The sequence below is a fragment of the Diceros bicornis genome, chromosome 35, assembly GCF_020826845.1.
Source record: "Diceros bicornis minor isolate mBicDic1 chromosome 35, mDicBic1.mat.cur, whole genome shotgun sequence".
Lineage (NCBI taxonomy): Eukaryota > Metazoa > Chordata > Mammalia > Perissodactyla > Rhinocerotidae > Diceros > Diceros bicornis.
In genome coordinates, this window is record NC_080774.1 from 17,145,099 (window position 1) to 17,166,128 (window position 21,030).

The 21,030-nt window shown below is 47.0% G+C and overlaps 1 protein-coding gene across 2 annotated transcripts; it reads left to right on the forward strand.

Annotated features, from left to right (window-relative positions):
* The first annotated feature begins 6,055 nt into the window (after window positions 1–6,055).
* Window positions 6,056–18,974, forward strand: UNC119B (unc-119 lipid binding chaperone B). Of its 2 annotated transcripts, none has more exons than XM_058531582.1 (5): window positions 6,056–6,315; window positions 10,037–10,150; window positions 12,559–12,673; window positions 12,804–12,976; window positions 14,885–18,974. In XM_058531582.1, exons 1-5 carry the CDS (start codon window positions 6,072–6,074, stop codon window positions 14,995–14,997), a joined length of 759 nt encoding a protein of 252 aa, XP_058387565.1. In that variant the 5' UTR covers window positions 6,056–6,071; the 3' UTR covers window positions 14,998–18,974. The 2 variants fall into 2 exon arrangements, with proteins under 2 accessions (XP_058387565.1, XP_058387566.1); XM_058531583.1 differs by having other exon boundaries at window positions 12,804–12,980; window positions 14,885–14,989.
* The last annotated feature ends 2,056 nt before the right edge of the window (window positions 18,975–21,030 follow it).

Consider the following 21,030-nt stretch of genomic DNA (forward strand, 5'->3'; position numbering starts at 1 on the left):
TTAGCGGTTAAGTGTGTGTGCTCTGCTGCTGGCGGCCCGGATTCGGATCCCGGGTGCGCACCGACGCACCGCTTCTCCGGCCATGCTGAGGCCGCGTCCCACATACAGCAACTAGAAGGATGTGCAGCTATGACATACAACTATCTACTGGGGCTTTGGGGGAATAAATAAATAAAATTATAAAAAAAGAAAAGAAGAATTATAGATGCTCTTGAAATGGGCTAGGCACAATGCCAAGCACTTTTACTGATGTTATCTCTGTTTGGTCTTCAACAAACCAGTTGGTATTAGCTTTTAAGAGGTAAAGTGACTTGCTCAACGCCATACAGCCCGCACAAGGCAGAGCTGGGATTTTACAACAGGACTCTTACTCTTCATCATTACTCTCTACTGCTTCCATTTCCCCATGATGCTATGTGACATGGCGCCAGAGCCTACCTGCTGCATTTCTCCAAGCAGGAATGGAGGCTGCTGGTTTCTGGAGAGGGAGAAAAGAGTTTGGCCTACCTCCCTCAGTATCCCTTGAAGGGCAGAATTCAGTGCTCAGCTCCAAGAATGAGGCCAGTGTTGATAGAGTCTGTTCTCAGCGCCCAAATAAGCCAGGAGGCCCACAGAGCCTCTTTCTTAGCTTGAGCCCACCCATAGCTGGAGTTCGTTACTAATTCAGACTTAGCTGTTACTATTTCAAGTAGCTTTACATGAGCTGCCAAATGGGGAAGAGACCTGAAGAAGCCCTGCGCTAGGGAGTTGCAGGGAGGGAAACTGTCTGACAGAAGATCTTGGGCCAAGTGCCGGGGGTAAGGGGGGGTGGAGCGGGGGGCGGGTTAAACCATTCCTTGGGTCCAGATCCTAATCTCGCTAAGGAAATCAGGCTCCCGGTTGGCTGGAGCCGGTGTGTCGGACCTTTCTGCCCTGCCCCCCTCCATCCTCCATAGAGGAAGAGAGATGCGTTTTCCAGCATTTACTGGAAAGCTTGTTGCTATAGCAGTGGTGAGGGGTCAAGGCAGAAAGGAGGTGGAGCAGGGAGGTTCCGGAGTGACTTGCCTCTGCTCGCTAGCCACCTGACATGGTAGGCACCTTACTGCGGTACTCTGGCCTAAGGGGTCTTAGTTTTGTTTGTTGCTAACCATTTATATTAGTGAAAAAATAACCCCACCTGCTTTTTGGCTTGGGCCTTATACTAAGACTTGCTCTCCGGGGGTTTCCTCACTGCCTCCACTTGAATCCATCTGTTGCTTCCTCAAGGCCTGGTCCCCAGCTCGTTTCCTGTCAGCTCTGACTTGAGAGTTCTTTTCAGTCACTGCACTCTCCCATCCAGCTCCATGGCTTCTCCCCGTCTAGTGTGCCTGCCCTCAGCAGAGGGGTCCTGAAGAAAGAGGCCACTTAAATATATTGCCATAGGGACCATTCATGAGACACTCATGGCACTAGAATACTGCCTTTTTTTTTTTGCTGTTTTTCACAACAACCCTAGGAAAGATGTGTGACTAGCCTGACTTATAAATGAGGAAACAAAGGCCCAGAGGGGATAAATGACCTGTGCAAAGTCACATAGCTGGTAAGGGGCAGAGAGAGGACTGGGACTTGGCCCTGTCTTACCTCAAAGCCTGTGCTCTCAATGCCATGGTGTGTGTGTGTGTGTGTGTGTGTGTGTTGCTGAGGAAGACTGGCCCTGGGCTAACATCCGTGCCCATCTTCCTCCACTTTATATGGAACGCCACCACAGCATGGCTTGCCAAGTGGTGCGTCGGTGTGCACCAGGGATCTGAACCGGTGAGCCGCGGGCCACCGCAGCGGAGTGAGCACACTTAACCTCTTGCGCCAGGGGCTGGCCCCCATGATATACTATTTTTAAAAAGCAACCTTTTGCCGCGGGCCGCCGCAGCGGAGTGAGCACACTTAACCTCTTGCGCCACGGGCTGGCCCCCATGATATACTATTTTTAAAAAGCAACCTTTTGGGGGTTGGCCCGGTGCCATAGCGGTTAAGTGCGCGCACTCCACTTCAGCAGCCCGAGAGTTCGAAGGCCTGGATCCCGGGCCCGCACCGACGCACCGCTTGTCAAGCCATGCTGTGGTGGCCTCCCATATAAAGTGGAGGAACATGGGCACGGATGTTAGCCCAGGGCCAATCTTCCTCGGCAAAAAGAGGAGGATTGGGGGCCGGCCCGGTGGCTTGGCGGTTAAGTGCGCGCGCTCCGCTGCTGGCGGCCTGGGTTCGGATCCCAGGCGCGCCCCGACGCACCGCTTCTCCGGCCATGCTGAGGCCGCGTCCCACGTACAGCAGCTAGAGGGATGTGCAGCTATGCCATACAACTATCTACTGGGGCTTTGGGGGAAAAAATAATTAATCAAAAAAAAAAAGGATTGGCATTGGTTTTTAGCTCAGGGCTGATCTTCCTCACAAAAAAAAAAGCAACCTTTGGATGTAGATAACTGATGAAGCTGAGTGATGGTTACATGGAGGTTTATTACATTATTCTTTCTCTGCAAAAGAAAGTAACCGTTTAAGACTTAGTGATACAAGAAATGCATTAATATATTTTTTAAAAATTATATGAGGTGCAAAATGTGAAAACTCATCATTCTTATTCCCACTCCTCTAATCCCTAGAGGATAATACAGGTGACAGTTTGGTGTTTTTCTTTTACATGTATTTTTGTATATGTACACATACTTATGTTTACATATATTTATTGTGCACATGTGCAAGTTTTTCTTTAGAATTCCATTATGGAATTACTGTATCAAACAGTATATTCATTTAAAATTTTGAAAGTACTGCCTTCAACAAGGCTACATGAATTTTCACTCCAATCTGTGCTACATGACTCTGGAGTATGCCAGAAATCCTTTTTGGGAACAGGTGGGATATAAATAATAAATTAATGCTTTTTAAAAACAGCCCTCAGCCAGAGAGAGAAGTGACTTGGGTACTACGAAAATTACTAGCTCTCAGTCCCAGACTACAAGGCATGCCTGCAGCCGCAGCCACGACTCATGGATTCGATGCATGCCACCTTTAGGGAGGCAGCAGGAAGGAGGACTGAACTTCCCAGTCTCGGCAGAAAAAAAGCCCTCTGATGTCTTGCTTACCTTGGCTGCATCAGCTCTGGGCTCCACCTGCCTGGCCTGATTTGAGGCTACTCTGGGACTGCCCTGGAAAACAGCCGCTGTCACACTTCTTACGAGGAAAACATCCAGCTGAAGGAGAGGAACTCATAGACCACCAAGCTGGGGTGAAAGGGAGGCCAGCCTTTCTACTTCAGTCTTCCTGTGTCTAGCCCAGGGAAACCTTGGGGTTGCTATTTAATGCAGTAAATCTGTTTTCCTTTTCCCTCCAAACAGTGTGTTAGTATATGTACTTTAAAAAAATGTTTTTTAAAAGAGCCTTTTGACATAACTTTGGAAGATTTGGTGAGGAGAGGCAGAGGCAGATTAGAGGTTACAGCCCTAATTTTTCCTACTTTTTTTTTTTGTGTGTGTGAGGAAGAGCAGCCCTGAGCTAACATCCGATCCCAATCCTCCTCTTTTTTGCTGAGGAAGATTGGCCCTGGGCTAACATGTATGCCCATCTTCCTCTACGTTATATGGGACGCCGCCACAGCATGGCTTGACAAGCGGTGCATCGGTGCGCGCCGGGGATCTGAACCTGTGAACCCCGGGCCACCACAGCAGAGCACATGCGCTTAACTGCTTGCGCCACTGGGCCAGCCCCTCCTACTCTTTTTTAAAAAGGAATATGTATATATTTTTTATTCTCTTTTGTGTGTTTTCTATTCTCCTAAAGATATAGTCTTTTCCTTTTAACCACAATTCATAGGTAGTGACCAGAGAAAGTACAAGCTCCAATTTCCTTACATGACAGTATTTTTTCTTGAAGCGAAAATAGTGATCAAGTTTGAGGTTGCTTTTAATAATTTTATTTATTTATTTTTCCCCCAAAGCCCCAGTAGATAGTTGTACGTCACAGTTGCACATCCTTCTAGTTGCTGTATGTGGGACGCCGCCTCAGCATGGCCGGAGAAGCGGTGTGTCAGTGCGCACCCGGGATCTGAACCTGGGCCGCCAGCAGCGGAGTGCGCGCACTTAACCGCTAAGCCACGGGGCCGGCCCGGGGTTGCTTTTAAATTTTAAGAGAAAATAAGACTACTTTGGCTTAGAGTCTGCCTTGCAGATACAGATCCTGAGATATTTTCTTTAAACAAGTATACAAACAGGCCATGGTCATATGCTTGTTGTGATAAAATGGTACAGAAGTAGCTCTAAATAGGGTCAAAAGTGAATATATCCCCCTTTAGTGCCTTACAATACCCTCCTCCCCAGAGGGAACCAAGGTTAACAATTTACTGTATATCTAGACCTCTTCCTTTGCAGTTACAAATACACATATATATTCATATACTTTTTATTTTAAAGAATGGGATTCTGGGCCTTGTTTTTTTCCCCCACTTATATATATTTGAGATCTCCCCATACTAGTCCGTATAGATGGATCTCATTCTTTTTAACAGCTGTATAACATGAGTGGATGCAACTGTAATTTATTGTAAATTTTCAGTGTTACAAATGGTCTTCCAGTAAACATCTTTGTGCATACACATAGGCTAAATTCCTGGCCGTGGAATTGCAGGTAAAAAGGTTAATACGTTTGTTATCATCCCTAGAAAGACAAAAGCTGGCGTCCAGGTAACTCTAGTCCTGGTACTCTGAGAACAAAGGTTCAAAGGGCAAGTGAGTGTGGGAAATGGTTGCATGCTAAGTCCCCCTCTTGGCGATTCACCATCAAGTAGCATATTAAAAGTTCTGGAAATTCTTCAGTAACTACTCACTGCTGAGTGGTTTAAAAAGAGTTGTTTGCAAAGGGAAAGACTTTAATTCTTTGTACACATCCATTAAAGTTTCCCTGAACAGTTTGCTAAGTGCCACCTGGTGGTAATCTCTCAAAGACAGGACAACATTTAGATACGAGCTTGGCCACATACTCTTCCACCAGGCTGGGCAGCTAGGGTGGGGTCAGGTTTGAATTTTGTCCACGAACCAGGCTAGGCCTATCAGCCCCTCACATCAGGTGAGAGGGACCCACCAAGGCCTGGCATAAATCAAGTCTTGAGGCTGACCATGGGGAGAGGGGTGGAGTTTCACTCTAGCCTAAGTCTGGCTGAGAGGTGACATCAGACCTAGCAGACACACTTCCCATCAGTCAGGCTGGGGCCTCCAACACAGAAGAGTATGGATCCAGAATCCCTAAAGTAGGAGAGAGTAGGAGGTAAGGCTGCCTTCTTACCGAAGGTAAGAAGGCAGCCTTACCTCCCTGCCTCTCTCCTCCATCTGGTGAAATCATGGTTAACTTCCAAGGCTTAGTGCAGATATCACCCCTGTGAAGCCTCTCCGGGATCCCCCAGACCACTCGTGTACTCTGGTAGTACCTTTGCTGTACCTCTGTCAGAGCGGTCAGCAGTCTGGTTTGTCTTCTAGTTCATTCATACTGGGCTGGTCAAGAGGAAGGGACACATAGTGAATTGTGTACTTCACAATCTTCCCCAACAAAGTGGGAGCTCCTCCACAGTGGGACTTTCCTTCACTCATTCATTCATTCAATCATTATTGAGCGCCTACCATGTGTCAGGCATTAGCTAGACTGCCCCAATACAATGGTGAATGAGGCAGACCCAATCCCTGCCCTCATTCATATTCTTATATCCCCTGTAGTGTAGCCCAGTGTCTAGCCCAAAGCTGGCAGAGTAGGGTTTAGGAATGGAAATCTAAGTGGAAAGCTGCCTTTGCATAGCAAGCACTGTTTTAACTTACCTTCTATGCTACAGATTAAAAAACATTTTCTCCAGATGCCTTGTCCACAGTTTATATGACAGAAAGTCATTTGACCATACGAAATATTTTTAAAACATTTGAGGTGACCTTGGGGCCTGACGGAGAGACTGGGAGTACCAAGGCCCCAGGCACCCCCGGGCTCACCACCTGGCGGGCCGCTGCGCGGCCGCCCGCAGGCCCCGCCCCCGCTCTCCATAGTTACGGCGCTGCGGAGGCGGCGGCCATCTTGGCGGCGGAGCGATGAGCGGGTCGAACTCCAAGGCTGCGGCCGCGGGCTCGGCGGCGGGCCCCGGGGGGCTGGTGGCTGGCAAGGAGGAGAAGAAGAAGGCGGGCGGCGGCGTCCTGAACCGGCTCAAGGCGCGGCGGCAGGCGCCTCACCACGCGGCCGACGCCGGCCTCGGGGCGGCGGTCACGGAGCAGGAGCTGCTGGCTCTGGAGGCCATCCGGCCCGAGCACGTCCTGCGCCTCAGCCGGGTCACCGAGAGTGAGTGCCGGGCCGGCCGCGCCCTCCCCTCGCGCCGGCCCCCGTAGCCTTCGGCGGAGCCGGCCGCTCCACCGGCCCAGGGATCCACCCAGGCCCCCGGCCGGCCAGGCCGCGCTGCCCACTGCCCCGCCGGGCTGGGACTGCGGACCCCCTCGCTAGACATGCTGGGGAAGGGGTCCCTGGAGCTTGACTGCGTTCCCCGAGGCCCGCCGCGCCAGGCTGCTCCTCGGTCGCCCCAGCTGGGCCCTCGGGCCGGGCCCTTCCCCTGCTCAGCTGGACCGGCTTGGGTCGGGCGCCCCCTTCAGGTTAACCCGATCCTCCTGAGCCTGCCCAGGCCGTGGCCCACTCAGCCTGGAAGTCCCCCAGCTCTCAGTGAAGTTCCTGCTCAGCCAGGCCCCCTCAACCTGCCTGCCCCCAGCTTCTGCAGCCTCTGCCAGCCCAGACCCCTACCTGCTTTCTCTGCGTTTCCCTCCACTCCGGCCCCTGACAGCCCCGCCCCCTGTCCACCCTGCCTTGACCCTCTACCCTTTTTGGTACCAAGCGTCGCCCCTTTGTGTGCAGGGGGTTCTTCCTTCCTCAAACACATTGCTGTGGCATTTCATGCAAACTTAAAACTGTGCCACATAAAAAAATATATGTTAATAAAGTTTCAGTTTATGTACAAAATCCAAAATGTGAATCCTCCTTTTGACACTTGTTCTAGTAAATTAAGAATTATGTCAGGGTTTCAGAAGTGCGTTTCTTGCATAAAATGCAACCATCCTGCACCTTTTTATTGATAGAAGGAAGGGTGGGAAGAAATACATTGCCCACCCCCTGTCCTGGTTCTCCCCGCTTCTTCTGTTCTCTTCCCAGCCTAGCCCTGACTTGATGCCCTGCTGTTTCTCTTGCTGCTGTTTCCCCTCAAGAGTTTACAGTCGCCTGCTTAGACCCTGCTTGCCTGTGCATCCCGCTGCCCTCCAGACTTGTAACCCTGCAGCACCAGCACTCGCTTAATGGATCTGAGGCTGCCATAGTGGTATCTGCTGAACTGCTTTAGTAGTCAGCCCGGGGCTGCTCAGGTGTACCTCAGGAGCTGGGGGCAGCGCCAGTGATTTGGGGATGGGAGTTTGGGGGGGTGGGCCTTGGTCCAGCCTGTATGAGATGAAATTCCCATCTCCAAAAATAGTTCTAGTTTGATTCTGGATATCTCCATGTCCCCATTTGCCATCACTGTTTGGGTTGGGACTGTCCTTTGCATGCCTGAGTATAGATTTAGAAGGTCTTGCTCTTCAATTTCATTGAGACATTGTGAAAAAGCTGCTTCTGTTCCGACCCGGTTTTCATTTGGGACTCTGAAGGTACAGAAATGCTCATCACCTGATCTTTCTAACCTCATGCTTTCTCCTGATATTGAGGGGGAATTAGGCTATTCTGATAGCTGGCCCTAAGCAGCATTCCCAGTGGGCACTCAGGTCCTGTGTAGGAGCTTGGGATTGGTGCTGTTGCTCAAGCCCACCTCAGCAGCTCACTGGAGAAAGCCACAGGTCAGAGCTTGGTGATCTCTGGATTTTGTTACTCTTCTAAAAGTCTGTCCCATTCAGCAAGTTATTTATTGAGTACCTTCTAAAGATGCAGAATCGATCTCAGTCTTTGGGGAGTTACGGAATAATTAGTAGCTCTCAAGTTTGCCAGCTTACTGGAGAGACAGCTTGTGAAATATGAAACAACTAACACAAGCAGGCAGGATAAGATAAAGTGCCAAAATGAGTTGTGGAGAAGATGCTGTCAGGAGTCAGGGTAGAAGAAACCAGTGAAATTTTCTGTGATCAGTACTATTATGATTAGCTGTTCGGGTTGTTGTAGGTTCTACTTCACTTTGGCCTAATGCCTTCACCAGCAAATCTGTCCTGCCACCTGTGTGGGTATGGCCCACCGCCCAATTTTGTACAGCCCACAAGCTAAGAATGGTTTTTACATTTTTAAGTGGTTGAAAAAAATAATATCTTGTGATACATGGTTATATACATATTTCAGTGTCTATAAATTGTTTATTGGAATACAGCCACGCTCATTCATTTGTTGTCTGTGGCTGCTTTCACACTACAGTGACAGAGTTGAGTAGTTGTGAGAGGCTGCGTGGCCACAAAGCCTAAATTGTTTATGATCTGGCCCTTTACGGAAGAAGTTTGCTGATCTCTGCTTTGTGATACAACAAAACAAACAAGCACTATATTAGCCATTAGATTAGGATAAATGTTTCAAAATGGATTTCTACAAAAATTCTGTCTTGTGATATCTTTAGACATGATCTAAAGTTGACGATGAAAGGTTTGTAGGCCATTTTTGAAGTGTTTCCAAAGGAATCCCCTTTTACTATCTCTGTTTCTAAAAGTGTTGGATAATCTTTCATCCAAACCAAGTCCATACTCATTTCTTTCTTGGATCCCCTAATTCTCCCCATACAACTTTTGCTTATAACATAAGAGGAGATTTTTGGGTGTATTTTAAGTGAATTGTGTAAGAAAAAAACTTGAGTTTGCCTCAAAACTTAATAAATGTTAGTTTTGGAGGGTTATTTTTGTTTTGTTTCAGTTTTATTGAGATATAATTGACATACAGCGCTGTCAGTTAACAGTTACTGTGTGGTATAGATTTGCACGTTGCTGAGAGAGTAAATCCTAAAACTTCTCATACCAAGAAAAAGAACTTGTTTTTTGGTGATGAATGTTAACTAAACTTATTGCGGGATGTTTATGCACTATATGCATATCAAATCGTGCTATACAGCTTAAAATTACACAGTACCTGCTGCGCTTTGCTTGAGCTACTGGAGCAGCAGAGACTCAAGATCTTTCTGGCTGTCTCTCTGCCCTAAACAACTTGCACCTCCTATTACTAGCATTTATCTCCACAGTCAGAGTTGGTCAAAAGCAGGAGGACGGGTACAAGATCTTCCCATTTATTCGTTCATCAGTTATGCACCGAGGACTCATCCTATGCCAGATGCCCTGGTGGGCCTCAGTGCAGGGCTGAAAACGACTGAGTGGTCCTGCCTGCCAAGAGCTCATGGTCTGGAGGGGAGATGGACAAAAGCATGACAGCAAAGACCTGAGACAGAAGAGAGCAAGTGCTGGAGTGAAACAAAGCAGGGGGCTGTGAGGGAGGGCTGGGGGTCACTGGGTAGGAAAGTCTGAAAGGCCTCACTGGGGTGACGTTTGCTGGAACCAGAATGACAAGAGGGAGCCAGCCCTGCACAAGTCTGGGAGCAATGTGTCAGGGAGAAGGCACCACTGCTGCAGAGTCTCGCAGGCAGAAGTGAGTTTAGCCAGAGGAGGTTAGAAAGGTGGCCAGTGCACCTGGAGGGAGCCTGGGAGGAGAGAACAGGAGACAGAGGTGGATGGTAGGGCCAGGTCCTGCGGCCTAGTAGGCTATGTTAGTTAACTTTTCCTCTCTGACTACACTGCTCAAAATCTTTGCATTTTAAAACTGTAAATATTTAATATCTCACAATTTGTGTGAACCGGCAATTGAGGACGGCTCAGCTCCGTGCCTCTGCCTCACAGTGTCTCACAGGCTGGGGCTGTGGCCTCAGCTGCGGTGCAACTGGGGGAGGATTTGCTCGCAAGTTCACTCACAGCTTTCAGGATTCAGCTTGGTCTGAAAGCTGAGTTTCTTTCTGTCTGTTGGCCTGGGCACTTGGAGGATTATTTAACGGCATTAGTCTCTATCTCATTTTCAGATTATTTATGTAAACCTGAAGACAACGTCTACAGTATTGATTTCACCCGCTTCAAAATTAGAGATTTGGAGACAGGGACAGTGCTTTTTGAGATTGCCAAACCTTGTGTTTCAGGTAGGTCTTAATATTGTAGTGGTTGCTTGACAGTTAGAGCAAAAGGTCTTTGAAGCTTGGATTTTTGTGTGCCATTGCATCCTGTGTCATGGACTCCAGCATGTCCTGCTTCCTTGACCTCTTCGGGAAGCCTGGCTGGCAGCCTGCTTTGAAGCTGTGTTGAGAGGCTGGTATTTGTTGAGTGTCTACTCTGTGCTGGTCACTGTGTTCCATGTCTTTCTGTTTACATCAGCTCATGTAGTCCTCACACCTCTGTGAGGAGTTATCCCCATTTTCCAAGTGACTTTCCTAAGGTCCTGTGCTCTTTCATCTTACCATATTGCCTCCAATTAGGAAAGGAATCCTTGAAATTAAACTCTAATGAGGAAAGCTCACCTGAGCCTTGAGTCCTGGGGACACTCTAGAAGGGTGATACTGAGCATTCCAGTCTAGACCATGAGGCAGTTTCACCTGTTTCCTCACACTCTTTCTTTTAAATAGTGTCTCATGTTTCCCAGTAGATCCTGGTTTGGATTTTAATCTGAACCATTTTCTGGATGAACAGAAAGTCCAGACCTATGAACTCATCTCCTTGGGATTCCTTAAATTAGCTTTGACTAGACACTTCCTGTGCTTGTGATGCAGTTCCAGCGTGATTCATTTCTGGCTAGGGGACCACACATTAAGTCTTTGGAGCACATCACTGGAGATTTAGCACCCCCTGGAGTTAGTTATTAGAATACCAGCACAGAGTGTCAGCCGTGGTCTGTAATAATAACTCTTTTTGCAAAGCTTTTCTCATCTGGTATGCTACTCAGAAAGAACATGTAAATTAGTATTTAAAGAGTATTAAATTTTTTTTATAAATTAAATTTAATTTATATATATATATAAATTAAATTTGAAGAGTATTTAATTAGTATTAAAGAGCAGTTATTAGTATCCCAAGTAAGTTGAAAGACTTTCCTGAGAAAGTCTCAGCTCAGGTTAATTGCACAACCAAGGCTAAAGCCCTCGTCTCCTCACCCCACCCAGTATTCTTTATGCTACAATTACCTAGTACTGACCAAGGTGCCTAAAGGCTCAAGCTCGTGGGTACTTAGCTTATATTTGGAGGATCAGGGCCAGCTAGCTTCCTGGGTCTCTGGTGTTCACATCCCTAAGTACATGTCCCAGTACTTAGGATGTTTTGAGGACCCCAGGGCTACTTTAGGTGTGTGGATTTGGATTAGCCTGGGCCCAGAGTAGTCTTTTCAGTACAAAACTGAACTGTCTTAAGAAGGTCAGCTGCAGATCCTATAAAAATACCTTGATTTTCAGTGTCTTCAGTCTTTATGGATCTTGATTCACTTAAAGTATGCTCACACTGAATCAGTCCCCTCCTGCAGCACTTGTTCTGATGAGTTCGAATCCCTGAGAAGATTTGTTCTGTCTCTCTTTGAATCATGTTGTTGCAGCCAGTGCTCTAGAGTCTCTACGGAATCTGATTGCCCAGTGTTCTTGGGCTTGTCACAGGCAGAGATGTTTGACGCTGAAAAAGACTTACGTTGCACCCACGTTCAGCCTAGACCTGAAGAAAACGTCTATGCTGAACACTGGATGGCTACTAGAGGGAACTAACTCCTTGTTCACATTAGAGTGGTTCTCTGATTCGTTTTACAAATCTTTCATCTCCTGGGCTCAGGAATGGCCTAGACCAGAGACCATCATTAACCTTGTGGATGCTTATTCAGGTCTCACACGTTGGTTCATTGCCCATCTGCTTGACCCTTTTCCAGGTGGTCAGAAGGTTGGGCCTGATATGGCCTGGAATAGGCATTAATCCAAGGAAGTACAGTACCCCAGAGCTGTAGGTCAGTGTCTTCCATTTAAATAACAAAATTATTTCTAGGGATTTGTCTTTGCTGCCTGTCAGAATTTTTTGCGTTCTTCACAGGTGCCTTTTGACTAGCTTCAACTTTTAAAATCTCATTCTTTTGGTTAGTGACTAGCACATCAACTTGGTCAACAGCAGAGCTAGTCTGTATAATATAGACCACGTCAGGGGCCTAGTACCCAGCTTATGCTTCAGGCTTCACCCTTAGGATACAGCCCAAGCCCCCAAATTATATAAAAGGCAAATAGCTTAGTGTTTAAGAACAGGCCTTGAGTCACATGGACCTGGATTCAAATCCCTGCTCCCTCCATTTACTATTTGGAGGATTTTGGACATATTACTTAACCTCTCTGAACTTGAGCTTCCTGATGTATAAAATGAAGACAATAATAACACAGAGTTGTTGTGAGGATTCTGTGACGTGTTGAGCACAGGACCTGGCATATAGCAAGTGCACAGTCAATATCGGCCATCCTACTGTTGGTGTTAGTACTGTTAATTGGTTGTGTTGTTTGGATGGGTGGTGCACCCAGGATTCTGTGTGCTCTTTCAGACCAAGAGGAGGAGGAGGAGGAGGAGGAAGGTGGAGATGTGGATATCAGTGCAGGACGTTTCGTCCGCTATCAGTTCACACCAGCATTTCTTCGTCTCCGGACAGTTGGGGCCACGTGAGTACCAGTATTTCCTGTGGGGAGAACATTCTGCTTATTCACAGAGAAGAATGTTCTTGGTTGGGTTTTGGGTTGGCTTTCCAGGAGGGCAGAGGCAAAATCAGGCTCACAGAGATTTATTTTGCAGAGTGGAGTTCACAGTGGGAGACAAACCTGTGTCAAACTTCCGGATGATCGAACGGCACTATTTCCGGGAACGCTTGCTGAAAAACTTTGACTTCGATTTCGGCTTCTGTATCCCCAGCAGTAGGAACACCTGTGAACATATCTATGAATTTCCCCAGCTTTCTGAGGATGTCAGTAGGTATCTCCTGACTTTGATAGCATTCTAGATTGTTAGGGCTAGAAAGAACAAATCTTGAAATCCATCTGGTCCAACTTCCTTATTTTGCAGAGGAGGGAAACAGTGACATGACACATATCTAGTCATTTGACCTCAGGCTTCTCATTTCCTATTGCTCCTGCCTAATGTTTCAAACTCTGAGTCTGTATAGGAGCATCAAAGGTTTTAATAATACAAGCCATCCTTTTTAGTTGCTTGCTATGGGAAAGGGAGTGATTGAGGGAGATAAGAGGAGGCCCATGACAATCCTTGGGACTCCAGTTGGATAAAGCGCCTCGCCTCGCCACTGTTAGTCATGGTTTTCCACCGTGTTCTAGTCATTGGCACTCTTCGTTAGCCCTTCACTTTTCCTTAATCAGAGCTGGGTATGAAATTGCGGGCTAAATAGAATCATAGGTCTGAGGACCTCCTCTTTCTCATTCTCTGCAAGTAGAGGGTTGATTAGATAAACTGTTAGACTAGATCCAGCAGGAAATAGGAAGCTGTTGCAGGTTTTGGAGTAGAAGGAGTGACATAATGGAAGCAATGTCTTAGGAAGAGTAATTCTGTAGTTGTATAGAGGAAGAAATGGGGAAGGCACCAGAGGGAGAAGGCTAGGCAAGGGAAGAGACAGACTTAGAGAGAAAGAACAGCCTTTATCATTTATATTGCTTTGGTCTAGCTATCCCAGGTTAACATTTCCTGTTAGTAATTAGGAAAAATTGCTCCAGAACAATGAGGATTTGAGTGGGATCCTATGAATAGTGGTGGAGTTTAGTTGGGTTATGGGGAAGGATCTACATACGCTGACTAGTTTTCTTGGAATCCCACGTTCTTAAAATTTTCATATTCTGAAAACCAGGTATTCTTTACTCACGTGGCAATGCTGTTCCCAGGTAAAATGAGGATTGCTGAGATGTGGGAAAGGGTGTTTATGACAGCATCTGATTCTGGTTTGAACCCTGCTCCACAGCTGGGCTGAAATATGTAAAGATTAGGTATAGCATTTGAAGTTTTTGCCCAAGGCAATATAACTTTTATTCTTGAAACCAAGTAAACGAAGAGTGTAGAGGTCAATATTCTGGGTAGAAATCAAATAGCTTTGGCCTAGATGGGTTCAAAGAATTTTAAACAGTCATTTTCACCTTGTGAGAACTGTGGTGAACAATAGCGTTTCCTCTAGAGGACTCCAAATAGCATGTGATCATTAACTCAAAACTGATCAGAGGTAGTGACTTCATTATCTTGACTCTCCAGTATGGGTAAAGCAGTCTGGGCAGTTACCTGAACAATAGAAGATTTAAATCTGGATCCCAAGATGTGCAGACCTTTTGCTGGATCATTTGGGAGTTAATAACCTGAGCCATCTCTGGAGAAGGCTCCTTGCCATTTATCCCCCTGCCCTCATGCGCACCTAGGATTCCTTTGGTTGTCCTTTGGTGCCTGTGGGAAGTGCCACCATGAGGCACAGCTTTCTGAATTTGGACCAGCATATCTAGAGGTGGGGAACAAACAGACCAAAAGCACTGAGTCAATAAGCTGCTGAGGTCCATGTTTGCAAAAAGGTAGGTAAACACATTTCCCTTGGGTACTGACTAAGCATCCAGGCTGGAGATGACCAAGGAGGGCCATGTCAGAGAGTTGATTCCATCCTCTTTTGAAGTGGATATCAGGTTCAATTTAGGGGCCTCTGTGGTCTCCATTTCTCCCCAGCTCTCAAGAGTTGGCTCTCGCTGTTCTGACCTCATTATTCTGGGATACTGTACTCGTGTTTTCCGGAAGGGCTGGTTTATGAATTTTAGAGGGGATGCTAAGTTTTTTCCCACCTAGCCCCTGGGGCAGACTCACACATAAATCTTTGCTTTTTTCCTTTCCCTGACTTGCAGTTCGTTTGATGATTGAAAATCCCTATGAGACCCGTTCTGACAGCTTCTACTTTGTTGACGACAAGCTGATAATGCACAACAAGGCTGATTATGCCTATAACGGAGGCCAGTAACTGCTGCAGGAGTGGACAAGGGAGGTACTTTGCTGCGGCCCAAGGTCCTGGCACACGGAGGTGGTTGAAGCTGCTGTTTGTCCACGCTTGTCTGGAACACGGCCCAGGAAGCCAAGGCTGGGGTGGCAGTTCCCTGTGCTCCAGGAGAGGTGCCAACAGTACTGTGTTTGCTTCCCCAGTATTTTTTCTTCCCTTTTTTGCCTTGCCCCTTAGGTTGCAGAGGTACTATATAAAGTCAAAGATTAGGATAAGGCTCCTGGAATCCAGATAAAAAAAGTTTATTTTCATGTAGTCATAGCTGCCTGCTGATTGTCCTGACTAACCAGGGTCTCTCCAGGCATAGCTGTGCCCGGGTAGGGAGGCTCTGGTCGGCCTACCTGCAGGTTAGCAGCACTTCTGTAGGTTCCTGGGTGCTGTGGTAAGCTGAAAGGTAGGCCTCTTCCAGGCATCTCTTCTCACTTCTGGTGTTGTCATCAGCACAGTCTGACCTCACCCTGTGCATAGTCCTAAACCAACTGGAAAGAAACTTGAAGGAGAGGGGAACGGAGGGTTGGTGCCAAGAGTTGAGGCACTAGGGATGGGTAAGGCTGCCAAATGGAAAGATCCAGTTTCTGGAGAGGCTTGCTTATTTGTCTGACTTCCAGGATCCTCACCCAGTCCTCCTGGGGACACACCAAGGTTTTAGCCTAGCAGTACCTTCCTGTTCTCATTTTGGAAGGAAGATGAGCTTGCTCTGATTCTCCTAGCTCCTGGCTATTGAGTATCTCCTGAAATAGAATGCGTCAGTTTTGCTCTTGGGACAATAGTATATCTTGAGGCCAGAGCAGGCCTCATTGTATTTTGGTTTTTTTATTTCTAGGCTTCTTTTTGGGAAGTTTCGTAAAATGTCAGTGGTGTTCCCAACGTATGTGATGTGCAGTTGGACTTCTGATAGTGTTAATCAGGCTCCTGGGGCTAATCTGGCTCGTGTTGGAGCAGGGTATGGTTACAAACCTGAGCTCCTTTAAAGGAGAGGTTTGGTTTTCTCTACACAGCATAGCCGGGAGGATTGGCTTTTGATGGGGATTTGCCTCTGAAACTCTTTGTAGATTGCTTATTTAGGAGGATTTTCAGTAGTTTCTGGAACCATCTGACAGGGCAGACCTAAGTAACATGTATTCTCATCCTTCAAACTGCTAGTTGGAGTTGTGCTGGGTGTTTGGAAAGGGTGAGACAGGCTGCAGTAGCCTGTCAGAGAGATGTGTTCTCAAAAGAGCATGCTCGCACAGCCTGTGGGCTACTTTTGTCCTTGGGCCCTTACTGCATGGACTCTTGCTGTCTCAGCTGCCTATGGTTGTCTGACTGTGTGGGTGGCTCCAGGTGCTCAGCCCAAACTCTGTAAGATCGTTGCTGTGGCTGGGATTTAGCACTGTTAGAAAAGGAGCAGTAGGAAGGGCCCAGGTATGTGGTAATAGTCACTGTGAGGCGCCAAGTAACTGTGACAGGAGAGCTGTCTCCCAGGGTGCTTGGGAGGATGGCCGTGTGGAGCCAGGGAAAGAAGGGCCAGCACTTTGCTGCAGAAGCCCCTGTGCATTCACTGACCAGTGTTGCTCTCTGTCTGGATTCTAGGGCGTGAGTGGCCTTGAACCTTGGCCCAGTGCTTTGTGCCAGGCCAGAATCGGGGTTGTGTCAGATGCTGGCAGCTTTCTCACTGAGAAAGCCCTAGGTTACACCAGTGTGCTGGCACTGGATCCAGCCACTGAGGGAGGGAAGAGACTGTGCACCCTGCAGAATGGGTTACTCCTCACCAGACTGGGTGAATCTCAGAACTGGAGTCAACGACAAATCCAGGTGCCTTAAGTGTGGCTCTGTCCCATATGCTGCTGGGGAAAGCTGCATTACCCTCGTTCCCTCCTTGTCTGCGGATGGACATCAGCATTGCCTCCTTACCCTCTTGTTTCTCATTGCGGCTCCTCTAACACGTTTGTGTGTTCCTATCAGGCTTTAGAATAACCCCTTCTCTGTGACAGAAGCCCCATTGGGAGAGTGTCTACTATTTGATATTTAATTATTATCTAGGATGTGCTTTCTGGAGCTGCCCAGAGCTCTGCTCAATAGAATGTGTCTTAGAAATGTGTCCCAGGGCAGACCATGTCTTGTAGACTAGTGGTTTCTCATCTGCAGTGTTAGCCTTTGCTAGGAGGAGGACCAGGAGGGTGGAGGGGGCAGGCACTCTGGCTTGAATAGTGCTGTTTCCTCTTCCCAATTAGCTTGCCTTAGTCTCACTGGAGACCATTTTGAGGCTCCGTGCTCCATCTGTGCTCAGCAGGGCAGGGATTTGTCGTATTCTGTGTCTGAAGGTCTGGTGTTCTGTATCTGGGACTTGGGATTCTTGTGTCTAGCTACTCAGGAAATCTTGAGAAGCATTTACCACTCTGGGTGTTAACCAGGGTGAGTTTGAAATTCAAGCTTTTGTACCTGAATTGGGTAGAGAATTGGAAATCATACTTCCTCTGAAAGGAGCTGAACCAATCAGAAGTTGAATCAGGAGGCCATGTTGTTAAGGAATCTGGACTGTTGAGAGCCCTTATCTTGTGGGTGATACAATGGAAGTAAAAAAACTACTTGTATGGGGGGAGACCATGCCTCTGTTCAGAGCTGGCATCTGAGAGGCAGCTCCTGGAGGGAACACATTCCAGCAGACTGGCAGGCCCACCTGGTGCCACGGAGCCTGCTGACTGCACCCCTTCCTCTCCTGTCTTACTCCTGTCCCTCTGCCTTGGAATCTCTTGGGGAGAGCCTGTTTTTTCCTGTGAAGCCTTTGGTCTAAGATGCCCTTCTAGCTTCTCCAAAGAAGATCCTGGTTTATTTCAGTCTATATTCTAAAGAATCAACCTAGGAAATAAAACTAAAAGTAGTTCAGGGCTTATTGGGCTGTCCTCTCATTATGTGTTAGCTCAGAGCTATTTGCAGAGAAACCAGTTTTCAAGGGTATGTAGGACTTCCTGAAGACACCTACAGTCTTTGGGCCATCTGATTCCCAGATAGAGCAGTGATTTGGAGATGTTGGGGCTGAGCATAGACTGGAGATTCTTTTTTTTTTTTTTTTGTGAGGAAGATTGGCCCTGAGCTAACATCTGCCAATCCTCCTCTTTTTTGCTGAGGAAGACTGGCCCTGGGCTAACATCCATGCCCATCTTCCTCCACTTTATATGGGACGCCGCCACAGCATGGCTTGCCCAGCGGTGCGTCGGTGCACGCCTGGGATCCGAACCGGCGAACCCCAGGCCGCCACAGCGGAGTGCGCATACTTAACTGCTTGTGCCACCGGGCCGGCCCCTGGAGATTCTTGAAATGGCAGTGACTGGGGAATCTTCAACTTATTTTTTCAGTTGAAGTGGAACTCCTTTCTGGAAGAGATTTAAGAGGCTGTGTCTAATGTACGAATTGGATGAGTCTTGCCTTAGTGTGTACTGCTACTCCTCTTAGGCTCCCTGGGTACTCTTTTTTCTCTGTAAAGTCACTTTCTTCTGGTAGCCATTGTCACCATGACCTCAGTGATGCTTGGAGAATGGGGACAATCTAGTGTTCTAAAAATCACAGCATAGACTTCTAGCCAGTGTACGAGGATTCCTGATGCAGAGGGTGCTACTGTCCCCAGGGTAGGAGCCTATTGTTAAATCATCGCATTACTCACATTCCATGTTACAGAACATCTTAGCCGCAAGAAAGATCTGGTGGAGGTGAATCCCTAGTTTTACAGAGGATCATGTAAAGTCATTGAAGTTGTGAAAGTCTATTTTTTTCCCCTATAAATCTATTTTTCACAGAATATAAGAAACATCAATGACTTGATCTCGCCTTCCTCTTCTTTCCCCTTCACCTAAGATCCATTGCAATTTGTATTGTCTTTGTGTCTAAAGTAAACTAGGTGACTTATTTGTATAAAATGTTATTTTGCCACAAGAGACAGTAATAAAAGAAAGATTTTCACAGTATGTGTACCCTCTCTTTTCTCCTGACTGGGCCCCATGTGTTGCTGTGGGTAGCAGGTATGGGGTAGGGGTGGGCTCCGAGTTTCTTTACGTGGGCTTTCTGTAAATAGTTTAATGAGTATAGCTGGTTTCTGCGGTGATTAGGGACCAGTATTGGGCTTTAGGCTTAATATTTTTGCTTTATTTTGCTAGGGGGCTTTCAGAGTTAAAAATTTATATACGTATTTTAAAGTTAGGTTTATTAAGCTATGCTTTAACTACAGTAAAATTCACCGTGTTTAAGAGTACAGCTTGATGAGTTTTGACAAATGTATAGTCTTATTACCCCATCACAATCCTGATACAGGGTATTTACATCACCCCAAAAAGTTCCTTCAAGTTCGTGATGTTTGCAGCCAGTTCCCTCCCTCCACCTCAGCCCCTTGCAACCATTGTCTGATTTCTGTCTCTACTAGAGAACTTAGATACCTTTAATATAAAAGGTACATCCATGTTTAAGGTCACAGACAATACAATTTTAAAATAAGTTTGGTTTATATGGTCTGTGGCACCTGAAGCAATTATTGGCCTCTGCCCACAAACACTACTCACTTATTTCCTCCTCTCTCCTGCCTTTTCCTTTTTTCTTCCACCCAGGGCTGGTGCCCAGGTGAGGTGATGGAAAGATGAGGAAGACCTCGGAGCATTTGCCAACAACAGTCATTCCAGTCATTCTTTTGGCTTTAAAGTACTGTAAATTTAGAGGCTCTCTTTGAAATGTGTTTCTTTTTAAATGAAAGGTAACATATTAAGGACTTTGCTGCATCTTTTGATTGATCTCCAGGAGGTAGAGCAAAGTCTTGGAGGAAGACAGAATTTTTGGCATGTGAGTCAGTGCTGGGGACAGATGCCTGGCTGAGTTATGGGGGGAGAAAGGCAGCTGGAGGGGTGTGTGGGGGCCTGGGAGGGTGTGGGTGCCACCCAGGAGCCTGTGGAAGTCTGACTCACACTTGTGCTAAGGGAAGACCCTTGTCAGGCAAGTGAAATCGCCATAGCTTCTTGGGCAGGTGAAAGTGTCCTGACGAGCATACTAAGGATCAAATGCATGGCATTAGGGGGCAGTGCCTCCCTGCTCCCAAGGGGGATCTGATATCGAACCAGAAGTGAGTTCTCTCACCCGTCACACAGCAAGCCAATCTCTGACACTGGGTGTAGTAGAAGAAAGTAGGAATTTTGTCACAAAGCACTGAAGAAGGAGAACAGGCAGCTAACGCTGTAATCCCAAACTCCCTGAAAAGCTACAAGCAAGGGTTTTTATTTGGGGTTTTAGGTAGGGCAGGGGGAGCATGTGGCCTTGGGGACTGAAGTTCTGAGTCCTCCACACAGGCATGACTGTCTGTTCTATGTGTTGAATATGGTGGATTTTTAGTCTGTGAAGTGTGAAGTTTACAGTCAGTCATTGTAGCTTCTCAATGCTCCTGCAAGATGCTTAGTTGGGTAAGGGGCTGTCAGCAAGTTCCTGTCTTATCAGCAGTCCTCCTGCTGTTCTGCAAGGCAAGCTCAGAAACTTTGGTTATTTTGTTTCCCATGTTAGCCTTGTCGGTACAAGGCACAGTTTTTTCACCCTAATCCATGGAAGTTTTAACTCCTTCATCCTCAGTTTCAATACCCACTCTCTTTTGATCATTCCTCAATCTTGGGGAATGGGGGCGAAGACCACTCTAGCTGCTTCCTGCTGTGAAAGGGCGAAGTTCAAGGTCAGGGGAATGAAATTGTTCTACCTTTATTTTAAAATATTCTTGGGTACCAGGTGGGAGAGAGTGAGGTATGTTCTGCATGACTAATATTTGAGTACTCTGATCAATGGCTTTGGAACAACACTTAAGTCCACATTTTATAATTACATGAACAACCACACATATTAGCAAAATAGCCCCAATTTTGGTATCCCCTCCACAATGGACCTCAATCCTTGGGGAGTCCAGGAGAAGAGGCCTATAAACCAGTCAAGGTTAGGGCCTGGAACCTCAAGTGAAATCTGATGTAGCCAAATAGCCTGCTGTCTAATAGTCTGACAAGT

Coding starts and splice junctions, on each gene's coding strand:
- UNC119B (XM_058531582.1), top strand. CDS start 6,072: ATGAGCGGGTCGAACTCCAAGGCTGCGGCCGCGGGCTCGGCGGCGGGC. Junction 12,674..12,803: donor CTCCGGACAGTTGGGGCCAC/GTGAGTACCAGT, acceptor TTTATTTTGCAG/AGTGGAGTTCACAGTGGGAG. Junction 12,977..14,884: donor CCAGCTTTCTGAGGATGTCA/GTAGGTATCTCC, acceptor CCTGACTTGCAG/TTCGTTTGATGATTGAAAAT.